The sequence below is a fragment of the Anopheles moucheti genome, chromosome 2, assembly GCF_943734755.1.
Source record: "Anopheles moucheti chromosome 2, idAnoMoucSN_F20_07, whole genome shotgun sequence".
NCBI classification, from domain to species: domain Eukaryota; kingdom Metazoa; phylum Arthropoda; class Insecta; order Diptera; family Culicidae; genus Anopheles; species Anopheles moucheti.
This window is the reverse complement of record NC_069140.1, coordinates 5699377-5720922: the sequence shown is the minus strand read 5'-3', so window position 1 is coordinate 5720922 and position 21546 is coordinate 5699377. Positions and strand designations below refer to the sequence as shown.

General features: G+C 51.6%; 1 protein-coding gene across 9 annotated transcripts in view; it reads left to right on the top strand.

Moving 5' to 3' along the window:
• LOC128310132 (homeobox protein prospero) overlaps positions 1 to 21546 on the top strand; it is an 80836-nt gene that overhangs the window by 49807 nt on the left and 9483 nt on the right. For 4 of the 9 annotated variants that reach the window (XM_053046687.1, XM_053046689.1, XM_053046686.1 and 1 more), the window contains exon 3: positions 16080 to 21411. In XM_053046687.1, the coding sequence (XP_052902647.1) occupies positions 16445 to 21411 (4967 nt within the window). In that variant the 5' untranslated portion in view covers positions 16080 to 16444. The remainder of the gene's footprint in view (positions 1 to 16079; positions 21412 to 21546) is intronic. The other 5 variants (XM_053046693.1, XM_053046691.1, XM_053046694.1 and 2 more) reach the window with 5 other exon arrangements.

The window sequence follows — 21546 nt, the reverse complement described above, 5'->3', positions numbered from 1 at the left end:
CGATCGATATCCGAGCGAAACGAGGGCCCCCGGGTCTCGAATCATTTGCGGTTTGTTGTTTAGGCTTTTGCTGCCCGGCCCGTCGTTCGCTTAGTACATATGTTTCTACCGTCCGGTGGACGGCTAGGTTAGGCCATATTTCTGCGCAATGTACGGATCGAATCGGGTGGCCCTTGCAAGCCGAATGGCATGGCAAGAACGGGCCGTTATCCCGCGCGCTCCCGTTTCGCTCGCGATGCATGGCTTATGTGCATATAAATTGAATCATGCTCGGAATTAGTGCCCCCCCCCCCAACCTTCCGCGGGTCCGGTCCGGTCCCGGGACACCGAATATCCCGAAAGATTTTTCCCATTGCCATATTGGACCTTTTCTCAATGCCCGTCACAATCCTTCCGCCGCTAGGATCGATAACCGAACCGACAGGCGGAAACATCGCACTAACCCACGGTCATTCGATGACACTCGATGGTGGGAGAGAGAGAGAAAGAGAGAGAAAAAGAATGCCTTTTATGCTTCATCCGCATCCGTTACCTATTTGCCTGGAACGTTGACAAGATTGACACGCTGTCGCTCAGTGGAGTCGCGGCTATGCAGCTGCAGCTTCAAACTGCAACCGATTGCATGGCGCATCAAACTCGAAAGGAGAAAAAAGCGACCCCTTTTCCACTAGCTCCCCGGTTCCATCCCCCCCCCCCCCCAAAAACACACACACACACCGACACACAAGACTAACGAGCTTTTGGCTGCTTCATTTCGTTGCCTTCACCTTTCGGCGTGTACAATTCGCGCACAGCACGGCACAACGGTGGCGAAACGGTGGGGAACAAAAAGCGAACCGAATCCAGCACATCGTTCAGCACACCCTGCCCGACCGACCGACCGGTGGTGGTGGTGGATCGTGGAACGTGAAGAAGTGCATCTAGGCAACGGCCATTTACTAAACCCGCGATATTTTCGGAAAACCTGCGGGAAAAAGTGCATAGAGTATGCACTACACCCACCACCCATTAGCTGCTGGCGCGATAGAAAGGGTGCTCTTGTGCATTCGGGCCAGCACTGACCAATGCGAGTGTCCAAACACCGCAACCCCCACCGTTCACCACTGCGTGTGGCGCACATCCTGCGTACAAAAAGGTGCATTCAAATGAAATGCCGGGCGGCCTCGGACCTGGGGCCAGCGAATTTTGCGCGAAACAAAAACCATCGAACGACGTGTGTATGTACGGTTTTATGCAAATTCGCGAATCGAGTCAGCGCACACGTGTGTGTGTGTTGGTGGAGGCTAAAAATTGCATTTCAAAACTTTATTTACTTCAAATGCTGCTGGACCCCCCGAAAAGCGTATCCCCGATTGGGTTGGATTTAGTGGCATTGGATGGTTGTTCGTTGTGTTCGAACGCTTTTACATAAGCACATGCTGCTGGCAATGCGGTAACCATAGCAACGGAACGTTGAAGCATTTCTATTGATAAGAAAACAGCAGGCTGGTGCAAATGAAACACAGATACAGCCTCGATTTATTCCAAAACTTCAATTCGTAGCGGGAAAAGAAGATGTCTATGAGATTTTTCATTTTCTGTGACTTAAATGAGCAACATTTAATGCTTCTCTCATGATTCTCAGGTGGAGGTTGATAAAAAATTGTGATTTAATAAGTAAAGCTATCCAATAAACTCCTTCTTCTAAACTCTCCAACCATCCTGAAGCTATCACCGAAGAGAACTCATGTACAATCGAATTTATATAACCAAGTTCGTTCACTGCGGAAGACTACGCAACACAACGGACCATGTACAACTTCATTTCCACAACTCCAAAACCGAATAGGGAGTCCAGCTTGCCAATGGTAGAGAAATGTGCTAGAAAGATAGGAGCCAGCAGGCGAAAAAATAACAAAACCTCAGGCTCCAGGAAAATCGAGATCAACCGAGCATTATTGCCAATGCGTTTTGCTTGCAAAAGCGCATTAATCATCACCATCACCAAACCACCACTGCTCAGATGCTGTGCTGTAGCAGGACCTCCCTCATGGTCAACTCCATTCTCGCCCGATATTCCGACCAGTTTTCCTCCCGACGAATGCACCGGATGCGATGAGGGATGAACTTTGCGTGTGTAGTAGCAGCAGCAGTCAGGAATGCCATGTTGCGGTGTCCCCTTGTACCACGCAGCATCTCAGCAGCCTGGCCCGGCGAATATCTCGTATCCTGACGCACATATCCTGCCGTGTCGCTGGGCTGCGAAGAATACCGGCAGCAACACAAAAAAAAAGGCAAACAAATCGAACGCATGCACCGACACACGCACACGAAATGCTGGACAGATTGTGGATGCAACTTGGTCCGGGTGCAGCTCTCGCTTCGCTGCCGATACATAAGCTTTGGACCGTCCGAATGCACCGCCGACAGTGTCCTTCGCGCAACAAAACCAAAACCCCTCCTGGATCAGGTTTTTGTTTTCGTTTGACCAGACGTGGAACGAGGTCACGCGGGAGGGTGTGGTGGGAGTGTTGGGATATGCGCCACGGTACGGGTGTTCCGAGATGTGATGTGGTGCGCGACGGAAACGCGCGCTAGGCATACAAAACTGGACAAATGAAACGAACGAACAAACGAACCTTCGCGAATGCCGCGCTTGCTGGGTGGATCATTAGAGGCGCGAGTGCACGAAGGGCACATGCACACATCACTGCCACGGAAGCACGAAAAGATGGACAAACGCACCCCGTAGACGGGAGCACTGGTTCAAACTTAGCAAATGACGTCCCAAGCATAACCGGACGGGGCGGAAGTTGGGCGGAGGGTGCGCGTATCTGGCGCTTTGCTCCAATTGATGTCCAGTTCCTGGCGAAGGTATCGATCCAATCTCCGAGCTCTGGGGAGCACCCAGAATGTGTAAGAGCGCGAGCTGAGAGAGAGAGAGGGACCGCGAGCCTTGTCAGATGCCATTTGATATATGCTATGTACCATGCACATGCACTTCTGATGGAACTCCCCATCCCCATCCCCATCCCCGTGGTCGTGGTGAGCATTACGCATCTGTGTGCGTTAGCCCCTGTACGTGGGCCCTACTCGATACTCGTCCGACGTGCGTACGTGCGTGCGTACCGGGTACCGTATGTGTGCCGTTTTTTTGCCAACTGCATTCGAGTGCATTCGATATGCATTTATGTTTCACTGCCCAGACGGAAAGGCTTTGAGATTTCGGTGGATTCGAGCGGTGGATACGCACGCATGGTCGAGCAGCAGAAAATAGGATTAATGCCTGCAAGGCTTTATCAAGTTTTTAGTACGCAATTGTACCCCCCCTCACATGGGCCTGTGCCTGTGTGAATATGTACGAGTGTGTTTGTGTGTCCCACCCACCAACGTCCCATTTTGTCCCATGGACGCCCTTTTCGTTGCTATGGGGCGATTCGATACACGGAGCCCAGCTTGTACTCCCAGGCTTTAGGGCCCTAGTAAGGTAAACATGCGCATAGAAGATGGGCTAGTACGAATAGTACAAAATCCCCACACAATCCATGCGTAGGGCGACGCGTCTTTGTTAGCATTGGATTGGTTGCGCTATTGCGGTGGAACACGGGCAAGTTTTAAACAATCGGTTAAATTAGTTTTTCTTCACGCACTGGGGAGTTTAATTAAGCTTTTTACGGGACCGGAATGTTGTTATGGACATGGTGCTTTAAACATTATACAACAAAAATATAACAAAATTGTTCATAAAGTTGATGTTTGATTCATTTCAACTTTATAACATCAATGTTTGAAATATAGTTTTTTAGAATATTCTATCACAATTTCAAAATACATTTTCCACCAAATTGATATTCTATCGTCGAATTTTTAAAAAAGCGCTTACCCGTCGACGATTCAACTTCATAAAAAGCGCGAGCAAATTCTTCAAAGCAACGCTTGCTGGAGCGGGATTCTGAAACCGTCGCAGTGACAACTTTTATTTCAATGCAGTTTTTTGTAAATCCGATAAAATGATTTGTAAATGCTTTGATCGCATAAACGCGAACGAGGACGATGTTTTACTATTTCCTGCCATCATGGTGACGTTCCGTGGAATTTCCACCACCCGATTTAGTTTTTAAGCGAAAGAACGTTAGCGAATTATGAGTGCACTTGCGGTTCAGCGCGTGCTGAACATTTGAGACACATTTGCTCTGTTTGAAAAGAATGTGAAGCGTTCGATATCGGATCGGTGACTCTGTTGGGAAGATGACTGTCACTGTCCAAAAACGCCCACTTCTTTATCCCGAGCGTCAACAGTAGCGTTTCTTTCGCTGCGCATATACCCGCTGACTGTTCTCGAGAAACGTGTAAGATAATAGAGGCTAGAGGCTGAAACACAGCACGATGCTCGAAGTTTGCTTCGAACAAGTACAACAGAGCCATCTGGTATCGATAAGGAGATCTGCTAGACGCCCCCGATTCGGACCGGAACCGCGTCGACACTTAGCACGAAATCCCCCGTATCGTACAACGCTCAGAAACGGAATGACCCATGTCCATTTACAAGACACACCGACCAAATGTGCGTAACTTTCTATTTCCAATGTGAAGATCTACCTCATCAGCAGTGACGCGAAACCGTCTCTCTTGAACTTGTCATTTATCTACTGAACCGTAACCATGGCAACCGTCAATCCGAACTCAAGACAGCGCACGATGGATGCATATTTTGATGACCGATCGAGTGTATCGTGTGAGTCCTTCGTAATCAATTTTTCCTTTAAGATGGCTGCAACCGCACCGCTCGGCCACTCTAATGACCCACGAACGCACCGCTTGAACTTCAACACCGTTTGGTGAGCACTCCAGGTCTCTGCTTGATGAGCTGTTTAAACCATTTTACGAGCATTAATTGCTCGTTCTTTGATGGACGGAGTTGTCTGTCTGCCTTCTGGAAAGTAATGCTGTTCAAAACACATATGCACGCCGTTCCCGATGAGCGTTGCTCAATTTTTCAATAATCCATCTTCCGGGTCCGCGCGAGACACCATATGAGCAGCATACCTTTTGAGGCCCTCGTCGAGTAGGCCGTCGACTTTCGCTGCTCTCTTATGGCCGTACACATTTATCAGAAAATATGTTCGATTGCTGACTTCTTCTGCTTCTTCAACTTCCTGGCCACAAATTCTCCTCCACCACGGGGAAACTCAGAACGGAACAAGCAATTGATGAAATTGCTCCAAGCGTACTCAATATGCGCGGGAAACTGGACAGATAAACAGATACGACAACAAAAACAACGGCAGCAAAATGCTTCCACATTCTTCCACCGTCGGGCTAATCCGTCAATTGGTCGTTTGCTTACACCATCCTGAACATCGTCGTCGTCGTCGGGTGCGCGTACGCGTTCAATTGCTGGAGCTCTCACGATGCCCCTGCAGAAGGGCCAGCCTGGGAGCGGTGTGAGCCGCAATCCCACCTCGCAATGGTGCAATTGACCGCGCACCCACTAGGGTTGCACCCGTTTCGGAACGATTCTTTCGCCTGCTACAGATTTGGCCCCGGATGAACCGGCGGATTGAGGTCTTGCCTCTTTCTCTGAGAAGCGCCCCCATATCCGCCCCACCGAACCAATGCCATTTCCGGCTTCCTGGAGCTTGGTGAGAAATTTGAATCCTTTCCTTCGGACCGACCCGCACCTTCATCTCCGTTCCCATAAGAGATCCATATCGGGACCGCTTCGAGTCCCCTCCGGGGGAACTTTGTGCGAGTTGCTTGCGTAAGCTCGCGCAGTGCGCAGTGTACTTCAATTAAACTTGGCGATTCATTCAGCCGGGCGGCGTTTCCGAGTTTTGCGCCAAGTGGCCGGGGCACACATGATACGGTTTCGTTAATCAAGGAACGGTTGTTGGGAACACTGTCCACGAGATGCATCAAGATGCAAATTAATTAATCGTTCTGCTGCTGCTGCTGCTGCCGCATGAGTGCATGACTCATGTGAATCGGCGAATGTTCACCATTTTCACACCAAGCCGTTCTGCTGTCGTGTGACCTTTTCGGAAATGCGTTCCTTGGGAGTGCATGCGGTCCGGTTGATTAATTCCACATTCAGGGCATATCTGCCCGCGAATTAGACACACTACGGAATGACTCATCGAAAAGAGATCGCATTTCCAGAGGAAAAGAACACTTCTTGAGGAGTCGATGTCGCTTTTTTTGCTGTTTCACCTCACTGTCTTTAAGAAGGAAGTTTAAAGTAGCGTCAAAAGCACGCTACTCATCATCTTACGTCAACGGCTTCGACCGAGTTGGTTACGCGTCAGTTACGGCCAGCAGCAGTGTGAAGGGACCCAAGAGTCCCTTACTTTCTTTCCGTACACCCGTTCTGCATCCGTGAGCTAGCAAGCCGCACACAGAAACGCAAACCTGGACTCTTTCGTCGAAAAAACAAAAAAAAACCTGCACCAACGGCAACTCATTTCCTTCCTTAATCACACCTCGAAAAACTGAACGCCCGAAAACTCCGATAGTCTTCCTTTTTCCATTCTGCGGCGTATGGGATAATTTTCGCTGTTGTTTTGCTCGCGTTTGTTTCAACAACACTACGCCAAAAGTGCATACAGCGGCGTACGGTCCTGTGCAGACAAAACGGATCCGTACTATCTCCGTGCGCTGCATAGGAAAAAGGGCATCCTTCCCTGCTCGGCAGCCACAACCTGAGCCTGAATTTGATGGTTCCTTAATTTTTTGTTGCTTCCTTTTTCCTCCCACCCCTCGGGAATGGCTGACTGGAAGAATCAAATAATGGTCCTTATCTGCCGCGGGACCATCGCGTTCACTGCACCCACCTCCCGCCGATTGCAGTCAAGTCAACCCCTGCCATGGTTCATTATTGCTTAATATGTGATTTTTATATTTTCGCAAATGAAAACGAAAATGCACCTTTTGCACATAACTTTTACTCATTTTAGAGCCCGTACTGCTGATCGATGCACCGCTGTGGGTGGGCAAAGGAGGGAAACACAGACACAGAAGAGGCATTTGAAAGTGAGCCACCGACCCAACCAGCTACTTTGTGTCGGTCGGTAAAGCAGCAAAGCGTACGGTTTACGATGCATCGACGTCAGTTGGCTAGACGAAAATTTTAATCGTTATTCAACGAAAAAGTAAAAAACACACCAAACAACAACCATCATCCGACCAAAGATATGCACAACAGCTCAAAGTAGAGTTTTTGCCGTTTTTTTTCGTTGTGTGGAACTGAAAAATAGAAAAATAAATCAAACAAACAGCTGCTAAAACTGCATCGTGCATCCAGACGATGCACTTTTTGCGTGTGCGTGTGTGGGTGTGTGTGTAGCCGACCGTGGCATGTCGGGATGAAAATTAAAACATTCGCCAGCAGAGTACTATCAAATGTGCATTATGTTGTTAATTCGCCGTGTGTTGACTCAACGGAGCAATAATGTGTATTGCATATGCAAAAGTTTATGCGGCTCAGCTTAAGACATCAGTTTTGCTAGCGGACCAGCGTACCGCAGTGAACAAAAAATTGTGTGTTTTGGCTTTTTTTTTCGTTTGTTTCGGGAGGGTAAAGTTTGAGGAAAATCCGTACTTCATTGCTTGGATGGTGCTCACATCGGAACACTCCAAGTACGCCGCAGTACACACGCTAGAAGCAAACTCATTAAATACGCTCTCAAGGAGGTTATGCACAAAGATGCACAGGGCTACATCGTACCGCCTTTGCTTATGGTGGTATGATGCACTTGTACCGACCCACACACACATACAGGTTTCCTGCACTTCGCTCTCTTCAAGCCGGTGCCGGTGCGTGACAAATCATTTCTTATGCGCAATGCGAAAAGAAACTCCCAATGTAAGACGCGTCGTCCGGTACACCCCTGCGAAGGGATTGCATAATTTGCCGACTAAGACCACATGCAAATACCCCGCGCGCCATGCCATGACGCTACCCTACACCCTGATTCAAAATAGCAGCGCCTACTAGACCCGATGATGATCCCGAGTCGCCGAGTGCCTTGCTCGCTCGCAAGACAAAACCCAACCACGGCTAACAGGATTTCGGGCGAGACAAAGACGGCCGAGATCCTCCCCCACCCCCCACCCCGAAAACATAATAACGTAAAAGAGCCCCGGATGCGCACACAATGTACGTACACGGGGCTTTGGCAAATTTTATGTTTTCATGCGTTTCATCTTCAGAAGTCATCAGCGAAAAAGGGGCCCAAAAAGGGGTAACGGTTGGACCCCTCCGTTTCTGCTGCGCACGCTGCGAATCTGTTCCGGCTTTGTATTAATTTTCTTCACTGCTCAAACAGCGCTTGCATTACGTACTTGGTTATGGTCTCTCGTCACCACTCCGACCACGCCGACCTCTGGTGCGTGCTGTTGAAGTAGAACTCTTCCATCCCGCCGCTCATATACTCATCGGGGGTTTCTTCTTGCATTTTCTTTTTCATTTCATTTTCCAGTTTTCCTCAACACACACACACACACACACACACAGCGTTTCCACCCAAAAATTGTCTTTGTCTTGTCGGTTCTGAAGGAAATACCGTCGGCGGAGTTTTGCTCCTCTCGAGGAAACTCGCCGCAAAAGACGGGGGTTCCTCAATAGGTTGATCCAACTCGCTTTTTTTTCCTTGCAATCAAACAACAACAACAGCAACAACAAAAAAACGGGTGGAAAACCATCGCCCCTTTCCACACGATTTTCCAACAAGTGAACGGGTTGAATTTTCATCAACTGCTGCAACAACTTGAAACAAAAAAAAGGTGAATGGAGGGCATGGAGGGAGTATGGGGGAGTGGGAGGGGGGTGAAGGGGGCAGAAGCAGGAGAAGAGTTAAAATCAATATTTTTTACCAACTCCTGTGTGTGTGTTTGATTCCAAAGACAAAAAATATGCTGAAATAAATCACGGTCGCACCCGGAGTTGTGTCTTGAGGGCACCCTTGATGAAGGTGTGCTGTGGGCCCGTTCGTGTTTTTTTTTTTGGTTGGTAATAAAATATGCATTTTCATTATCTACCCATCTCATTAGTTCAAGGATGTGGAGCTGTGTTGATTGAAATGGCGCACATCATACATGGCAAGACGACCATTTCAAACACGATTATCGCCGACCGAACTGGTGCCTGGGTGCCACGTTAAGGAAATAATTACACAAGACAATGGCATTTATCTCCTCGGCCATCGCACTGAGCGTTGAGCTTCTGTTTCTCCTTACACTAGCCGAAGGCAATATCCACATCCACGGACGTTTTGCACCGTCCGGTTTGCCACGACACCGTGCCGCCTATTTGCATTGTTATCGGTGGCTGTGCAGTGCCAGGGCGTCCGAATCCGAAGGACAGTTCGGTGTGATAAACGAAGCAGTATGCAACGAAACGGTGCCACCCGGTGCAAAACAGTGACCGGATGTGACAGGCCGAGATCCCCGTGACATGACCGCGACACTCTTTAATAATGCAAATGTTTGCTGCCGGTGGCGGTGGTGGCAGCAGAAGGTGTGTGTATATATAAACATTTATATAAAAATTCCCTTGCCCGTAAAGCGGCCGAAAGCGGGGCGGCGAAAATGGTGGAAGAAAGAAATGGAGTTTCCTCAATTCCTGACCAACGAATTCGCTACGGTTGCAGTTTGTTTTTTGTTGTGTGTCCTACGAGAGGAGAAAGGGGAGCAGAAGCGCGAGGAATATGCATTTTCATTTTTCCACTTCTTCGACGCTGATGCGACGAAGCCCGATAGGACCCGATTATCCAATACAAACCAACGCATCCTGCTCCTTGAGCGTCCCCGGCACGATCACCACGCCACTAAACAGCCACAGCATTTTTGTTTTCGCTCTGTTTGGGCTGCAATGTAAAACACTCCCAGACTCCCAGGAAAACAGAAGTAAAACCTCAAAAGTGTATTTTCCATCTGTGGCCCCACATCGGAATCGGTGGAATCATTACGAGTTGGGTTTGGTGCGATTTTGCATGGCTGAGATGGCATTTGCAATTTTTCTGCTGCATCTATTACGCGCCGGGAGACGATGATGATTTGGTGGCGTAAAAATGCAGAACAGTGCATCCGGGAGAATAAACAAAAAAAAAAGCTTAATACTTGGAAGCGAATTTTGCATGCTGCTCCTTCTTGTGTCCACCGGATTAAAGGGGGAAAATCATTAAAGTTTTAGCTTTTAAATATATTTTTTTTGATAAAATTTAATCAGAAAATGGTTTGATTGAACAAACCAACAAATTGATACATGTTGCAAGTACTCCCCACTATGGAGAAATAAATGCAAATCAGCATCACGCTACTAGCGCGCTCCATTTCCGGCACGGTAATACTAGCAGACATTTAATGCGACAACTGTTTACAATTTTCCCTCCCATTTCCCGCGCTCAAAGCGACCGTTTCACAGCTCCTAACCGAATGTAAATAAGGTTGAAATGAACGTAAACACGAACACATTAACAAAGTTCATCGTTATAATCATTGTTTCGCGTGGGGCAGACACATGCAGGCGGCCGCACAAGAACCGCACCGCAAGCGCCGAGACTTTCCCACGTGCATGCCATCACAGCGCAAGAAAAATGGCGCAAAAGATGCTCCAAAAAACGAAAACCGGCTCGGTAGGAAAGAAAATCCGCTTTTCATGGAGCCCCACGCTCCGGTAGGGAAGCGGCGGTTTGCGCCTTGCCTTGAGTAAATACGTGGAGAACTCGGCGGAAATGGTGCTGATGTCCGAGGATACGAGCTATTTGCTTCGGTTGCATAAGAAACCTCATATGAATGGCTTAGGGATTCCTTTCTCACCAGCACACGAACGACGCCTGCAGGATGAATGAAAAGAACCTGGGATGATGATGATGGGGAAGGGAAGGAAGCCACGAGGCACAACGGGGAGGACGACCATATTAATGGCTCGGTTCGGTTGAGACGTGTGCTGAAATGTTGATAACCAGAGCCCGCAAAAGATTCAACTCAAATAGAACTGGAAGAACTTGTGCATATTTACCATCTCGGTTTGGCCACGTTTCTTTCTGCTCTGTTGCCACTTCCGACCGCCACCGCTAAGAAGGCCTCGGGGAACACGAAGGGTGTGTGTGTGTGTGAAGATGGCGCATTCCGTATTATTGCCATTGCACTCTTGCCCTCCCCCGTTCGTTCGGTTCGCCCGGCGTGGGGAGTTGTGCGCCCACTGCAACCAACCAGTCAGCGATGCAATAATTTCCTTCGGGCTTTTCTTGCTTTCTGCCGACGGTTGCATTTCTTACGTCCTCCCACCTATCGGCCTCCCACCAAGATATCGCTTCTCCGCATGTAATGAGAGCAGCAGTGAGCCGCTGAGCTCGGTGAGATATCCTGCCAACATATCGTTCCCTCTGAAGAGGTGCATTTATATCCGGAATGGAGCTGCTGCTAGTGATGGTGATGGTGGTGGCTATACATTCAACAGTCGGCACAACGACTAAGTAGAGATTATGAGGCAAAGAAGACGCAGAGATAGACGCCCGACAGCAAGGACAAACGACGTGCAGGACGAGACGTCGGGTGCTGGGCCGGGATACCACCGGGAAAAAGCCGGGAACGATAAATACGGCGAGTACGAGTAGATGTGATGAATAAACCGTGCAGAATGAACTTATGAGTTTTAATTACTCGCTTCTCCAGCAATGTGCAATCTTTGGATGATTTCCGCAACGGAGGATCATACCTTTTTTTTCTTCATTCTGCTGCTCGCCTTCTTGCCGTCACACAAAGCAGGGAAAACGTCGTTGCGAATCACTCAGGGCCCGGTGGTAAGTCACAAAGTCGATCAAAGTTCCCGTTGCCCGTTGGGGAGGGTGAATGTCGATAGCGGACGGTACGCTGCACGGTAGTCCCGTTTTTTTTCGCAATCCTTTCGCCATCGTCCCATTTACTGACTGTTTTGCACACGGTGAATCCTGCTGCTGCGTCGTATTCGCATCGGAGCGAACTGCATTTGCATTGTATCAGTGCCCTTGCGCCGTGCGACTCCCACATTCCCCACAACTCCCTCATTCGAGATGGGTTCGTGTTTGATGCATTAAAAATCCTTAACCTCCAGCCGAAAGACGATAGCAAGGAAGCCCGTACGCAAGACATCCATGTACCAATCAAGAACCAGGGGAGATGCGCCGGTAATGGTAAACTTCGCCCGTGAAGTCGTTTCCGTGTGGTTGGGTTTTTTGAAGGAAAATGAAGGAAAGGGTTGGGCAATGCCTTTTTTTCCTTTTGGTGCTTTTATTTAAAAAATCGATCTTAACTCAGATAGGTTTGCATTTTGATTTTGTGCTGGATTTAGGGAAAAATGCTGAATATTAATGGGATTTTACGTAGAACAATTCTCCATCAAACTTAGAGAACAGATTTAAACTACAAAACGAGTAAAATGTCTAGCTGGAAGTGAACTCATGTACCCAGTACACGGCACACATTATGATTAATAAAAAAGGGGCCACAACTCTGTCTCCAATTGGCAGCGCGTGAAAGGAAGTGCACCGGAGACGGAGCAAGGATGAAGACACAAACAAGGAAACCCCGAAAATCTGTCACGCTTCCTTCCAATTGAGCCTAATTGAACTTGAAGATTTGTACTGACAGTGTGGACCAGCACAAAACGCGACGCATTGAGGCGCAGTAAGTGCACTTGCTTGCGCACAACATAACGAGCCAAAAGGGGTGTAACTAGGCAGCATCAGAATGTACATACACCGAGTGGCGCATGTACAGAAATCTCCAGTAAATGTCGCCTTCGCTGCCAAATAAATCCCGGCCGGTCGGCATTTAATTAGCTCTAATTGATAATTGTTTGCGGTAACGACCATGACGACCATGTGTTTTTTGTTTAGCAAAGGAACACGCCTGTACATGTGTACGGTCTAATTGCACAAGATGCACTGCGCACTGCAGTGTCCAGTGTCCGTACTAGACCAACCAGCATAATATTTTGAAAGTTGAAATATTGTTTGGTTGAAAGAAAAATGACCCCGACCCGAGAAGGGGGTCTGAATTCTGAAGGCAATTCGTTTTTTACTTCTCAACAAGTGTAAAACCGTCCGAAAAATCCGTTCGTTCACACTCGCAAGAACGCAAAAATCCCTGGCAGATTCGCACACTATCGCCTCCTTCCGAGCGGAAGGAGACAGCTCTCAGCCATGATACTTCCTTTCGCACGGTACCGTACGGCCGCGAGCCTCGTCCTCCACCTCGTTTGCGGTTTGGGGCGAAAGTGTCTCTTCGATTCGCTTACCCTGTCGTTTTTTTTTGTTTGTTGCGTTCCGTCGCCGTCTTCTTGTGGGAGAATTAATAATAATCAGCACTTCCGGAGAGGATCATCATATTACACACCGTCGAATGCTCCTCATGCGACGATGAGGGTGAGGCGATGAGGGTGAAGAGTGTGAACAGTGCGCAAAAGGCAAGACACACTCCAAAACCAGTCGTTTACATACCCGGTAACATCTTCAACCGCAACAAGCATCCCGAGCTCCCGAGGTACCGATCGGAAGATATCGTTTGCCCAAAATGGGTAACGAACTCCCTGGCTTTACCCGGGGCCTTTGAATGGGCCGGGCCCATTGTGCTCGTACGGAAGGACCCCCCGAAAAGGAAGACGCACAAGTGCTGACGCGGAGTGTGCGGTAGAAGTTTCGCAGTGGTCTCAAGTTCGTCTCCACCTCGACGAAACATTGTGTTTTTGCGTTTGACTGCATTCCAACTCTTCATTCCGTTCGGAATCAAATATGGGAAAATAAAACACAATCGCCTACTATTCGTAAGGCGTCCTCGTCACCCTCCATCCCCGGGTGCTGAAAGGAAGCGGACGAAACCACTGAAATATGATTGCAGTGCTGGGAGTTTGCCAAAGGGAAAATAACATCAACCGAGGAAAGCCTCCGAGATAAGTCGGTGTGTGGCGGTTGGTGAATCGCACTATCAAAAATAAAAGAAGGAAACCGTTGACATTCAGATGAAGAAACCACCCTCGGGGACAACCGTTTTCGGACCAAACCTCGCGTGTGCGCCACGTACGGGCACAAGCCATATGGAACAAGCGGAGCAATTATTCTATTTCCGCTGTCGAGTCCAACAACTCCTTCAGCGCTGGTTCACCCCTTGTGCGGTGTGCCATATGCGAGTTGCTCAGGTATTCCGAACCCCCGGGGGAATGCGATTCCGACCCCTTAACATGTACCGGAGCATAGCGAACTTCTTCAAGACGTTGCGACCCCCTTCTAACGTCTTCAAGAAAATCGCTTTCTTTTTGTTTGCTTCATGGCCCGATAATGCACCTTTCGTGTGTGCGTGTGTGACAGCCGCTACGTCCACTGCAAGCGCATTACTCCCAAGTTCAGCCAAGCGTGGATTTGTAACGGTCGTTTCCCGGGGCCTTTAACTTTCTTACTTCTCGCACTCGCAACTTATCACGGCAGTAACGACTTTTTTTCTTCAAAAAAGCCCCTGTTCGTTTGGACACCTTTCCACGACAATGAGACAGCGTCGTGTGGTTGGGCGTGCTGCGAGAGCTCAACTTTTGATTAACGTTGACGGTCTGGCGTATGTGCAAACTGATCAGCGCAATTACTCAAACAATGCTCAAAGTGACCTCACTAATAAAAAAGTTGTCCACTCGAATCGTCTTCGAAACCAATTGACAATTACTCGCCCCCCACCCTCACCCACCCTCCGGATGTCTTCTGGAGGGTGTGAAGAATTGCGTCCACAGGCCACGTCCGCAACAGTGATGATATCATTAGGCGTCAATCTCGTTAACCGCCAAGAATACCGCTTTGATACAGTCCAGAAAGCGTCAAGACGCGATTACCAGCAGCACGTCTTGCGCGTCTCCCGCGTACGCAAATGTACGCGCCTGCACGACGGTGCATCAAGATGCCCGAACACCAACTTGTCAGCGAGTGATCGAGCGAGGGATGGACAGCATTTTATTATCCAATTTACGAATGTTTTTGATGAGTTTTGGGCCCCCGGGGAAGGAGGATGAACGGTATAAACATTCTTAGTTTATCGGTTTATCGGGGCGTTGTGAGAACAGATGCGAATAGCGAATGTGCAGGAGCATTCGATCACTAAAGCGTTGAGTGGTTTTTCTGTGGCGTATTGCCACCCCGCGCCGCGAGTAATTAAGTTGCTCCACGCTCGCTGCTAAATTGATATTTATCTGTCAACCATTGGAGCGTAATTAGAAGGCGCCGGGGTAACTGCAGCATCCATCCGGCAGCAAACAGCTGACTCCGACGATTGGGAAGGAAACGATTCCCAAACCAAACAAAAAGCCCCTTGTGAATGGATGCAGCGTCCTTGCCGTTGGTTTCTCTTCCTTCTTCACTGTTCGACGTTCCAACATCGGGCCAGCAGGACATCGGGGCACATTCAAAAACCGTTCGCATTGAACGCGTCCGGATGAGGATGTGTATGTGTTGGGCCGGGTATGGGCAAAGTTCCAGGTGTGCAGCGTGGTAATTTATTTTCCCTGCATTGTAAAGGAAGGGAAGCGCACACGTCTTCGATCGGTCGGGCCGCATCTCCATCTGGCCGGGCGCAGGACGAACTTAGGGGTGAAAGAACCAGCAGCAAAACATTGGCCCTTTCTCGTTCGCACCTTTTTGCGTAGCGCCATACCGTTCCGTGAAACGTTTAAGCGTTAGCAGAATTTACAGAATCTGAACCTAAATTCTTCATGTTTTTTCCAATAGTTTACAGCTCGATTCAAGACTCACGAAACATGATCGCATCGAATCGGGAATATTGATACTTTTTGCAGCCCAACTGAAGTCCGAAGATGCCTCATTCGTCGCAGCAGAAAAAAAGGGTAGCATTCGTGTGCCTCTGGTAGTTCTGGCGTACTTGCAGTGTAGTACGTAGCACGTAGCATAAACAGCAGCAGCAGCAGAGCATAAAAGCATAAGCATAGCAATAACTAACTCTCGTTTTTCTCGTTCCTTTTGTTCGATTTTTCCGCTCCCGTTTTCGTCGGTTTTTGATTCTCTTTCTTGTGTTTTCTGCTTTTCCCTTCCCGAAACGCATAATCGTGTGTGTGTGTGTGTCCCGTGCAGGTCCATGCCATGGAAGGGGAAAGCTAAGGCCGGGTTAAGCGACCGTTCGGAAATTGGAGGGGGCTGCTCGTGCAGCAGTACGAAAAAGACGACGCTAAGGAATTGCCGTGCGCAGAACAAAGACCACGCGCTCGCAGCGACACGAACCGTTGGTAGTGTGCGTGACGACGCTGGCAACAGGGCGGGGAACGATTCCCCCACCTGCTGGAAAGCGGTCCAATTTTCAGGGGTGGTTATCTTCGACGTCGTCGCCGCCGCTGCCACCGCCACCATCGTCGTCCTCGTCGCGGCCGTCGTCGTCGTCGTCGTCGTCGTCGTCGGCATCGCCGTCGCCGTCGTGTTCGTGAACTGCAGGCTCCCTGCTTATGATGTCATCGGAGGAAGACTCTGATTCTTTCGGTTTGTACGTCGATAAGTTGCTAAAGAACAACCCTACCAACACAGTGACGATCAACAGCAGTAACGGCAGCAACAGCAACAGCAGCAGCAACGGGAGCAACAGCAACGGCAAGCGAAGCAGACAGCGCGTAGACGCGGGCGAGCCAAGAAACAGCTACTCCTCGATACCCAGCTTCAGTTCGCGGCCGTCCTTCATGAGCAGCGGTCTATACGGGGCTATTTTTAGCCAGGCGCAGCAGCAACATTTCAGCGGACTTTTCGGTCCCGGCGGTTACGGACCGGCGGCCGCCAGCAAGATGCTTAACGAACTGCTCGGCAGACAAGTGAAGCAGGCCCAGGACGCGACCGATCCGGACACGATTAGCATGCTATCGGCGATCGAGGCTGCCGCGGCCAGTATCAGCAGCAGTGTGGCCGGCAGCATCAACAACGGCGTAAGCAGCGGCGACTGTGGACTTACTGTGGCAGACAGTGGTGTGAACGGTGCCAGTGGTGGTGGTGGTGGTGGTGGTGTTGGTGTTGCGGTGCCAAACTCCGCCAAGCTCGGGTTCGAAAGTGTGACGAATCTGAACAACAACAATACCAACACGAACAATAACAATACGAGCGCCAGTAATCATACCGGCGGCAACAACAATCCGAACAGCAACCACAGCGGCACCGGTGACAGTGCGACGAAGTGTGCCAAGAACGGCAAGAGTAACAGTGCGACGGTGTCGGTGTCGGATGTGACGATGGGCTCGAACCGGCGCAGCAGCAGCTCGAGCAGTACGAGCAGCAACAGTAGTAGCAGCAGCAGCAGCACTAGCAGCAGCAGCAGCAACAGTAGCAACAGCAGCAGCAATGCGCTAGCGAATACCAACGGTGAGAACAATGGTGGCGGCAACGGTGGCGGCGACAGTGGCAGTGCTACGAGTGCGCCCAAGTCGGGCAGTCGGAACGTGGCCACCACCGGCAACAACAACAACAACAACAACAGTGCAGTGGACGGTTCGTGCAGTAACGGCCTCGGTGGTGTTATAGACCTTGACGGTGACTCTACAACACCACCAGCCACGAGCGAGCTGGCGCACCACATGTTGCGCAACATCTTGCAGGGCAAGAAGGACCTGATGGCTCTCGATCACGAGCTGCGCGCGACGATCCAGGGCAACCAGAGCGGTGGCCGGATATCGCCGGACAACAACAATGTGATCGGTAGCAAGAACAACAACCACAACAGCAACCACGCGATCTTCGACGTGAGCAAAATCAGTGAGAACAGCCTCGGCGCGATCGTGAACGGGTGCGACCTGGGCGACGCGGGTGAGGTGGTGACGGTGAAGGGTGCCAGTGGTACGGGTGCTTCGTCCGCTTCGAAGCACCGGGCGGCAAACGGCAATAATCAAAATGCGAAAGCGACCCACGGCGCTAGTGATAGTACGAAATGTGATGATCTGCTGGGCACGTCCGCGGACGTTTGCCGTTTAGCGAATGGTGGAAGTTCCGGCGGGGTGGAAACGATCAATCCCAAGCAGGAGAAGAGCGATGTGATCGACGAGCTGGTGGCGTCGCTGCCGGACGAGGTGGACGAAACCGTACCATCGCCGGCGTCCTCCACCGGTGGCGCCAGTCCCGGCGGTCTCATCACGAAGCAGGAGATGATGGACCTGGACGACTGCTGTCTCGATGACAAGGATCGGGACGAGCGGACGCCAACGCCGGGCAGTGGCATTGTGGCGAGCCGGGCCGAACCGGAAGCGCTCAACATGAAGCGTGCCCGGGTGGAAAACATTGTGTCGTCGATGCGCGCCAGCCCTGCGATTCTGTCCCAGCCGCAGGTGAATGGGTGCAAAAAGCGCAAGCTGTACCATCCGCAGCAGCACGACAATAGTGCGGCCGAGCGATACGCGGCTGCGGCAGCGGCCGGTCTCAATCTCGGGCTGACGCTGCAGAACTTCATGCTGAGCAGCAGTGCGGCGGCCGCGGCAGCGGCAGCAGCCGCCAACAGTACCTCCACGCCCGTTACCGATCCGACCACGACCGACGATGATGACGATCTGGTGGAGACGGTAACGACGCCCCACATCCATCAGAAGCGGGTGGAAAAGGACGTACTTAAGTCGCAGCTCCGCTCGATGCAGGAGCAGCTGGCCGAGATGCAGCAGAAGTATGTGCAATTGTGCTCGCGCATGGAGCAACAGTCGGATACCACGCAGGAGGTGGTAGACGACAGCTCCTCCAGCGACATCATGGAGGATGACGTGAGTGCGCCGGACCTATCGCCGGAAAAGCCGCACCTGTCGGCGTCGACCTCGGTCAAGGATGTGGCCGGAGCGAAGGGTCAGTCGAATACGGCAGCCGCGGCTGCCGCAGCGGCAGCGGCCGCCGATGCTTCCAGCATGCTGCAGATGATGAGCAAGATGATGTCGGCCAAGCTGCACAACGCTCTGCCCTCGACGCACCCCCTGCAGACGGGCGGCTTCAATGGGACGCATCCGTTTCTGCAGCACATGCAACAGGCGGCAGCGGCCGCGGCAGCGATGCCGCACGACGCGATCGGTCAGCAGCAAACGCCGCAGCACAGTCAGCAGATGAGCAATGCGGCCGCCATGTACCAGAAGCTGTTCCTCGAGCAGGAAGCGCGGCTAGTGAAGGCGGAACAGGTGGAACGGAATCTGCAGGCTTCCAACCAGCAGTTGCTCCAGCACCAGCAGCAGCAGCAGCAGCAACAGCAGCAATCGCTTCAACAGCAGCAGATTATGCCGCCATCGCAGCAGCAGCAGCAGCAGCAACAGCAACACGCGGCACTTTTGCCGGACCGGAATTCCGGCAGCGGCGTATCGCAGGTAATACAATCGCAGGTAACTATGCCGCACCAGCAGCAACCTCAAGCACAAAATCAAACTTCCCAGGCACTGCTACAATCGCCTGTTCAACATCCACAGACCCAGCACCAGCAGCATTCGCCGCCCCATCCACAGCCCGCACAGCAACCCTGTGGATTGGTGCAGTCCATGCCGCCGAATGCACCGCTTCCGCCGCACTCTGTCGCTCAGCAGCAGCAGCAGCAGCAACATCCACCAGTGCAATCGCAACAACTGTCGCCAACACACGTCCCCATGCAAACAGTGCCGCAGACGGCCAACCATGTGGCATCGAGCGCGATGGGTGGCCACATCCCTGCCATGCCGAAGGGATCATCCATACCGTCCGATCTGACGAACCGGCTGAACATGATGCGGTCGAGCGCCGCCTCGGTCGGTCCCATGTCCGGCACCGATCTCGAAGGGCTGGCGGACGTGCTGAAGACGGAGATCACGGCCTCGCTGTCGAATCTGGTCGATTCGATCGTGACGCGGTTCGTGCATCAGCGACGGTTTCTGGGCAAGCAGTCGGAGGCGGCGGCCGCAGCGGCCGAGCAGCTAAACAAGGATCTGCTGATGGCCTCGCAGCTGCTGGACCGCAAGTCACCGCGCACCAAGATCAGCCAGCCGGACCGCAGCGGCAGCATCGGTAACGCCAGTCAATCAGGTAACGCACCTATGCTAAGTACACCTAATCTTAACAACGCACCCCTGCCGATGGGCCCGAGCGTGGTGGGTCCGGTACCGGTGGTGGGTATGTCCGCGCCCACCGGCAACGGCAACTGCGGCCAGCAGCAGCAGCAGTGTGCCGGACCACGGCTGAACGGGAGTTCCTTTCCCGCGATGCCGCCACTGCCCGCCATGCACGTACCGGCGGCGGGATCGACGCACGACCCGAAGGGTGGCCAGCAACAGCAGCAACAGCTCGCCGCTGCCGCGGCCAGTATGAACACGATCGGTATGCCTCCTCATGTACGTCCTTCTCCTTCTACAGCTATGTTCCAAACATCGAAAACGCCACAGAACATCAATCCGGTCGCGGCGGCCGCGCTCTACAACTCGATGAACCAGGCCCTCGGGACGGCCAGCCAGGTGAACCCGTTCTGTCTGCCACCGCCGGAACCCCGCGAGCACAATCCCGAGCAGAACGAGGCGCTCAGCCTTGTGGTGACGCCGAAAAAGAAGCGACATAAGGTGACCGACACGCGCATTACACCACGAACAGTGAGTAGAATTCTTGCTCAGGATGGCATTATTCCGTCCTCGAATCAGGTGCAAGTTGATTCACAACAACAATCTCAACAACAGCAGCAGCAGCAGCAGCAGCCGTCATCGCAGCAGCAATCGCAGTCGCAGCAGCAGCTTCCGCTGGGTGGAGCAAATAGCTGTCACGGGAGCGGTCTGGGGAGCAACAACAACAGCAGCAACAACAACAACAACAACAACAGCTGCAGCAAAAACAATAACAACCTGAGCGGGCAACAGCAGCAGCAACAGCAGCAGCAGCAGTCCCAATCGCAGGTTGCCTCGCAGCAATCGATCCCGGCCCAGCAGCAGCAAACGCAGCCTTCCCCGTTCAGCAGCCAGTCGGGCGGTCCGACCGGACAACCGACCGGTCCGACAACACCCACGGACTGCAAGTCGCCGAGGTCGTCCTTCCACGGGGCCGCCTCGTCGATGCTGCCCGTCTCACTGCCTACCTCGGTTGCGATTCCGAACCCATCGCTGCACGAGTCGCAAGTCTTTTCGCCCTACAGCCCCTTCTTCAATCCGCACGGTCCGCACGGTGGGCCGCACGGTCCACAGCCGTCGCAGTTCCACCACATGAAGGTGTCGTCGAGCCCGCCCGGCATCAACGGCATGCTGGACCCGCGCGATTCCCCGCCACTACCCCACCCGCCGACGATGCTGCATCCGGCCCTGCTGGCGGCCCATCACGGCAACTCACCGGACTACGGACATATCAGAGCGTCGATGGATGTCAACGATCGCAACTCCGACTGCACCTCCGCCGATATGTCCTTCAACGGAATGGAACCTACTATATCCTTTTCAAAGCTACAACTTTTTGATCCTTTTGTTGCAGCGTAAGAATTCGACCTTCCTTTAAACCAACCACCGCCATCTACGCTGCTGCTTCGTTGTGAAAGGCCTTATTGGAGATCGAAGTATCGGATTGATTGTGATGGCTGAAACCTGAACCACGTGAGGTTTTAGAACCT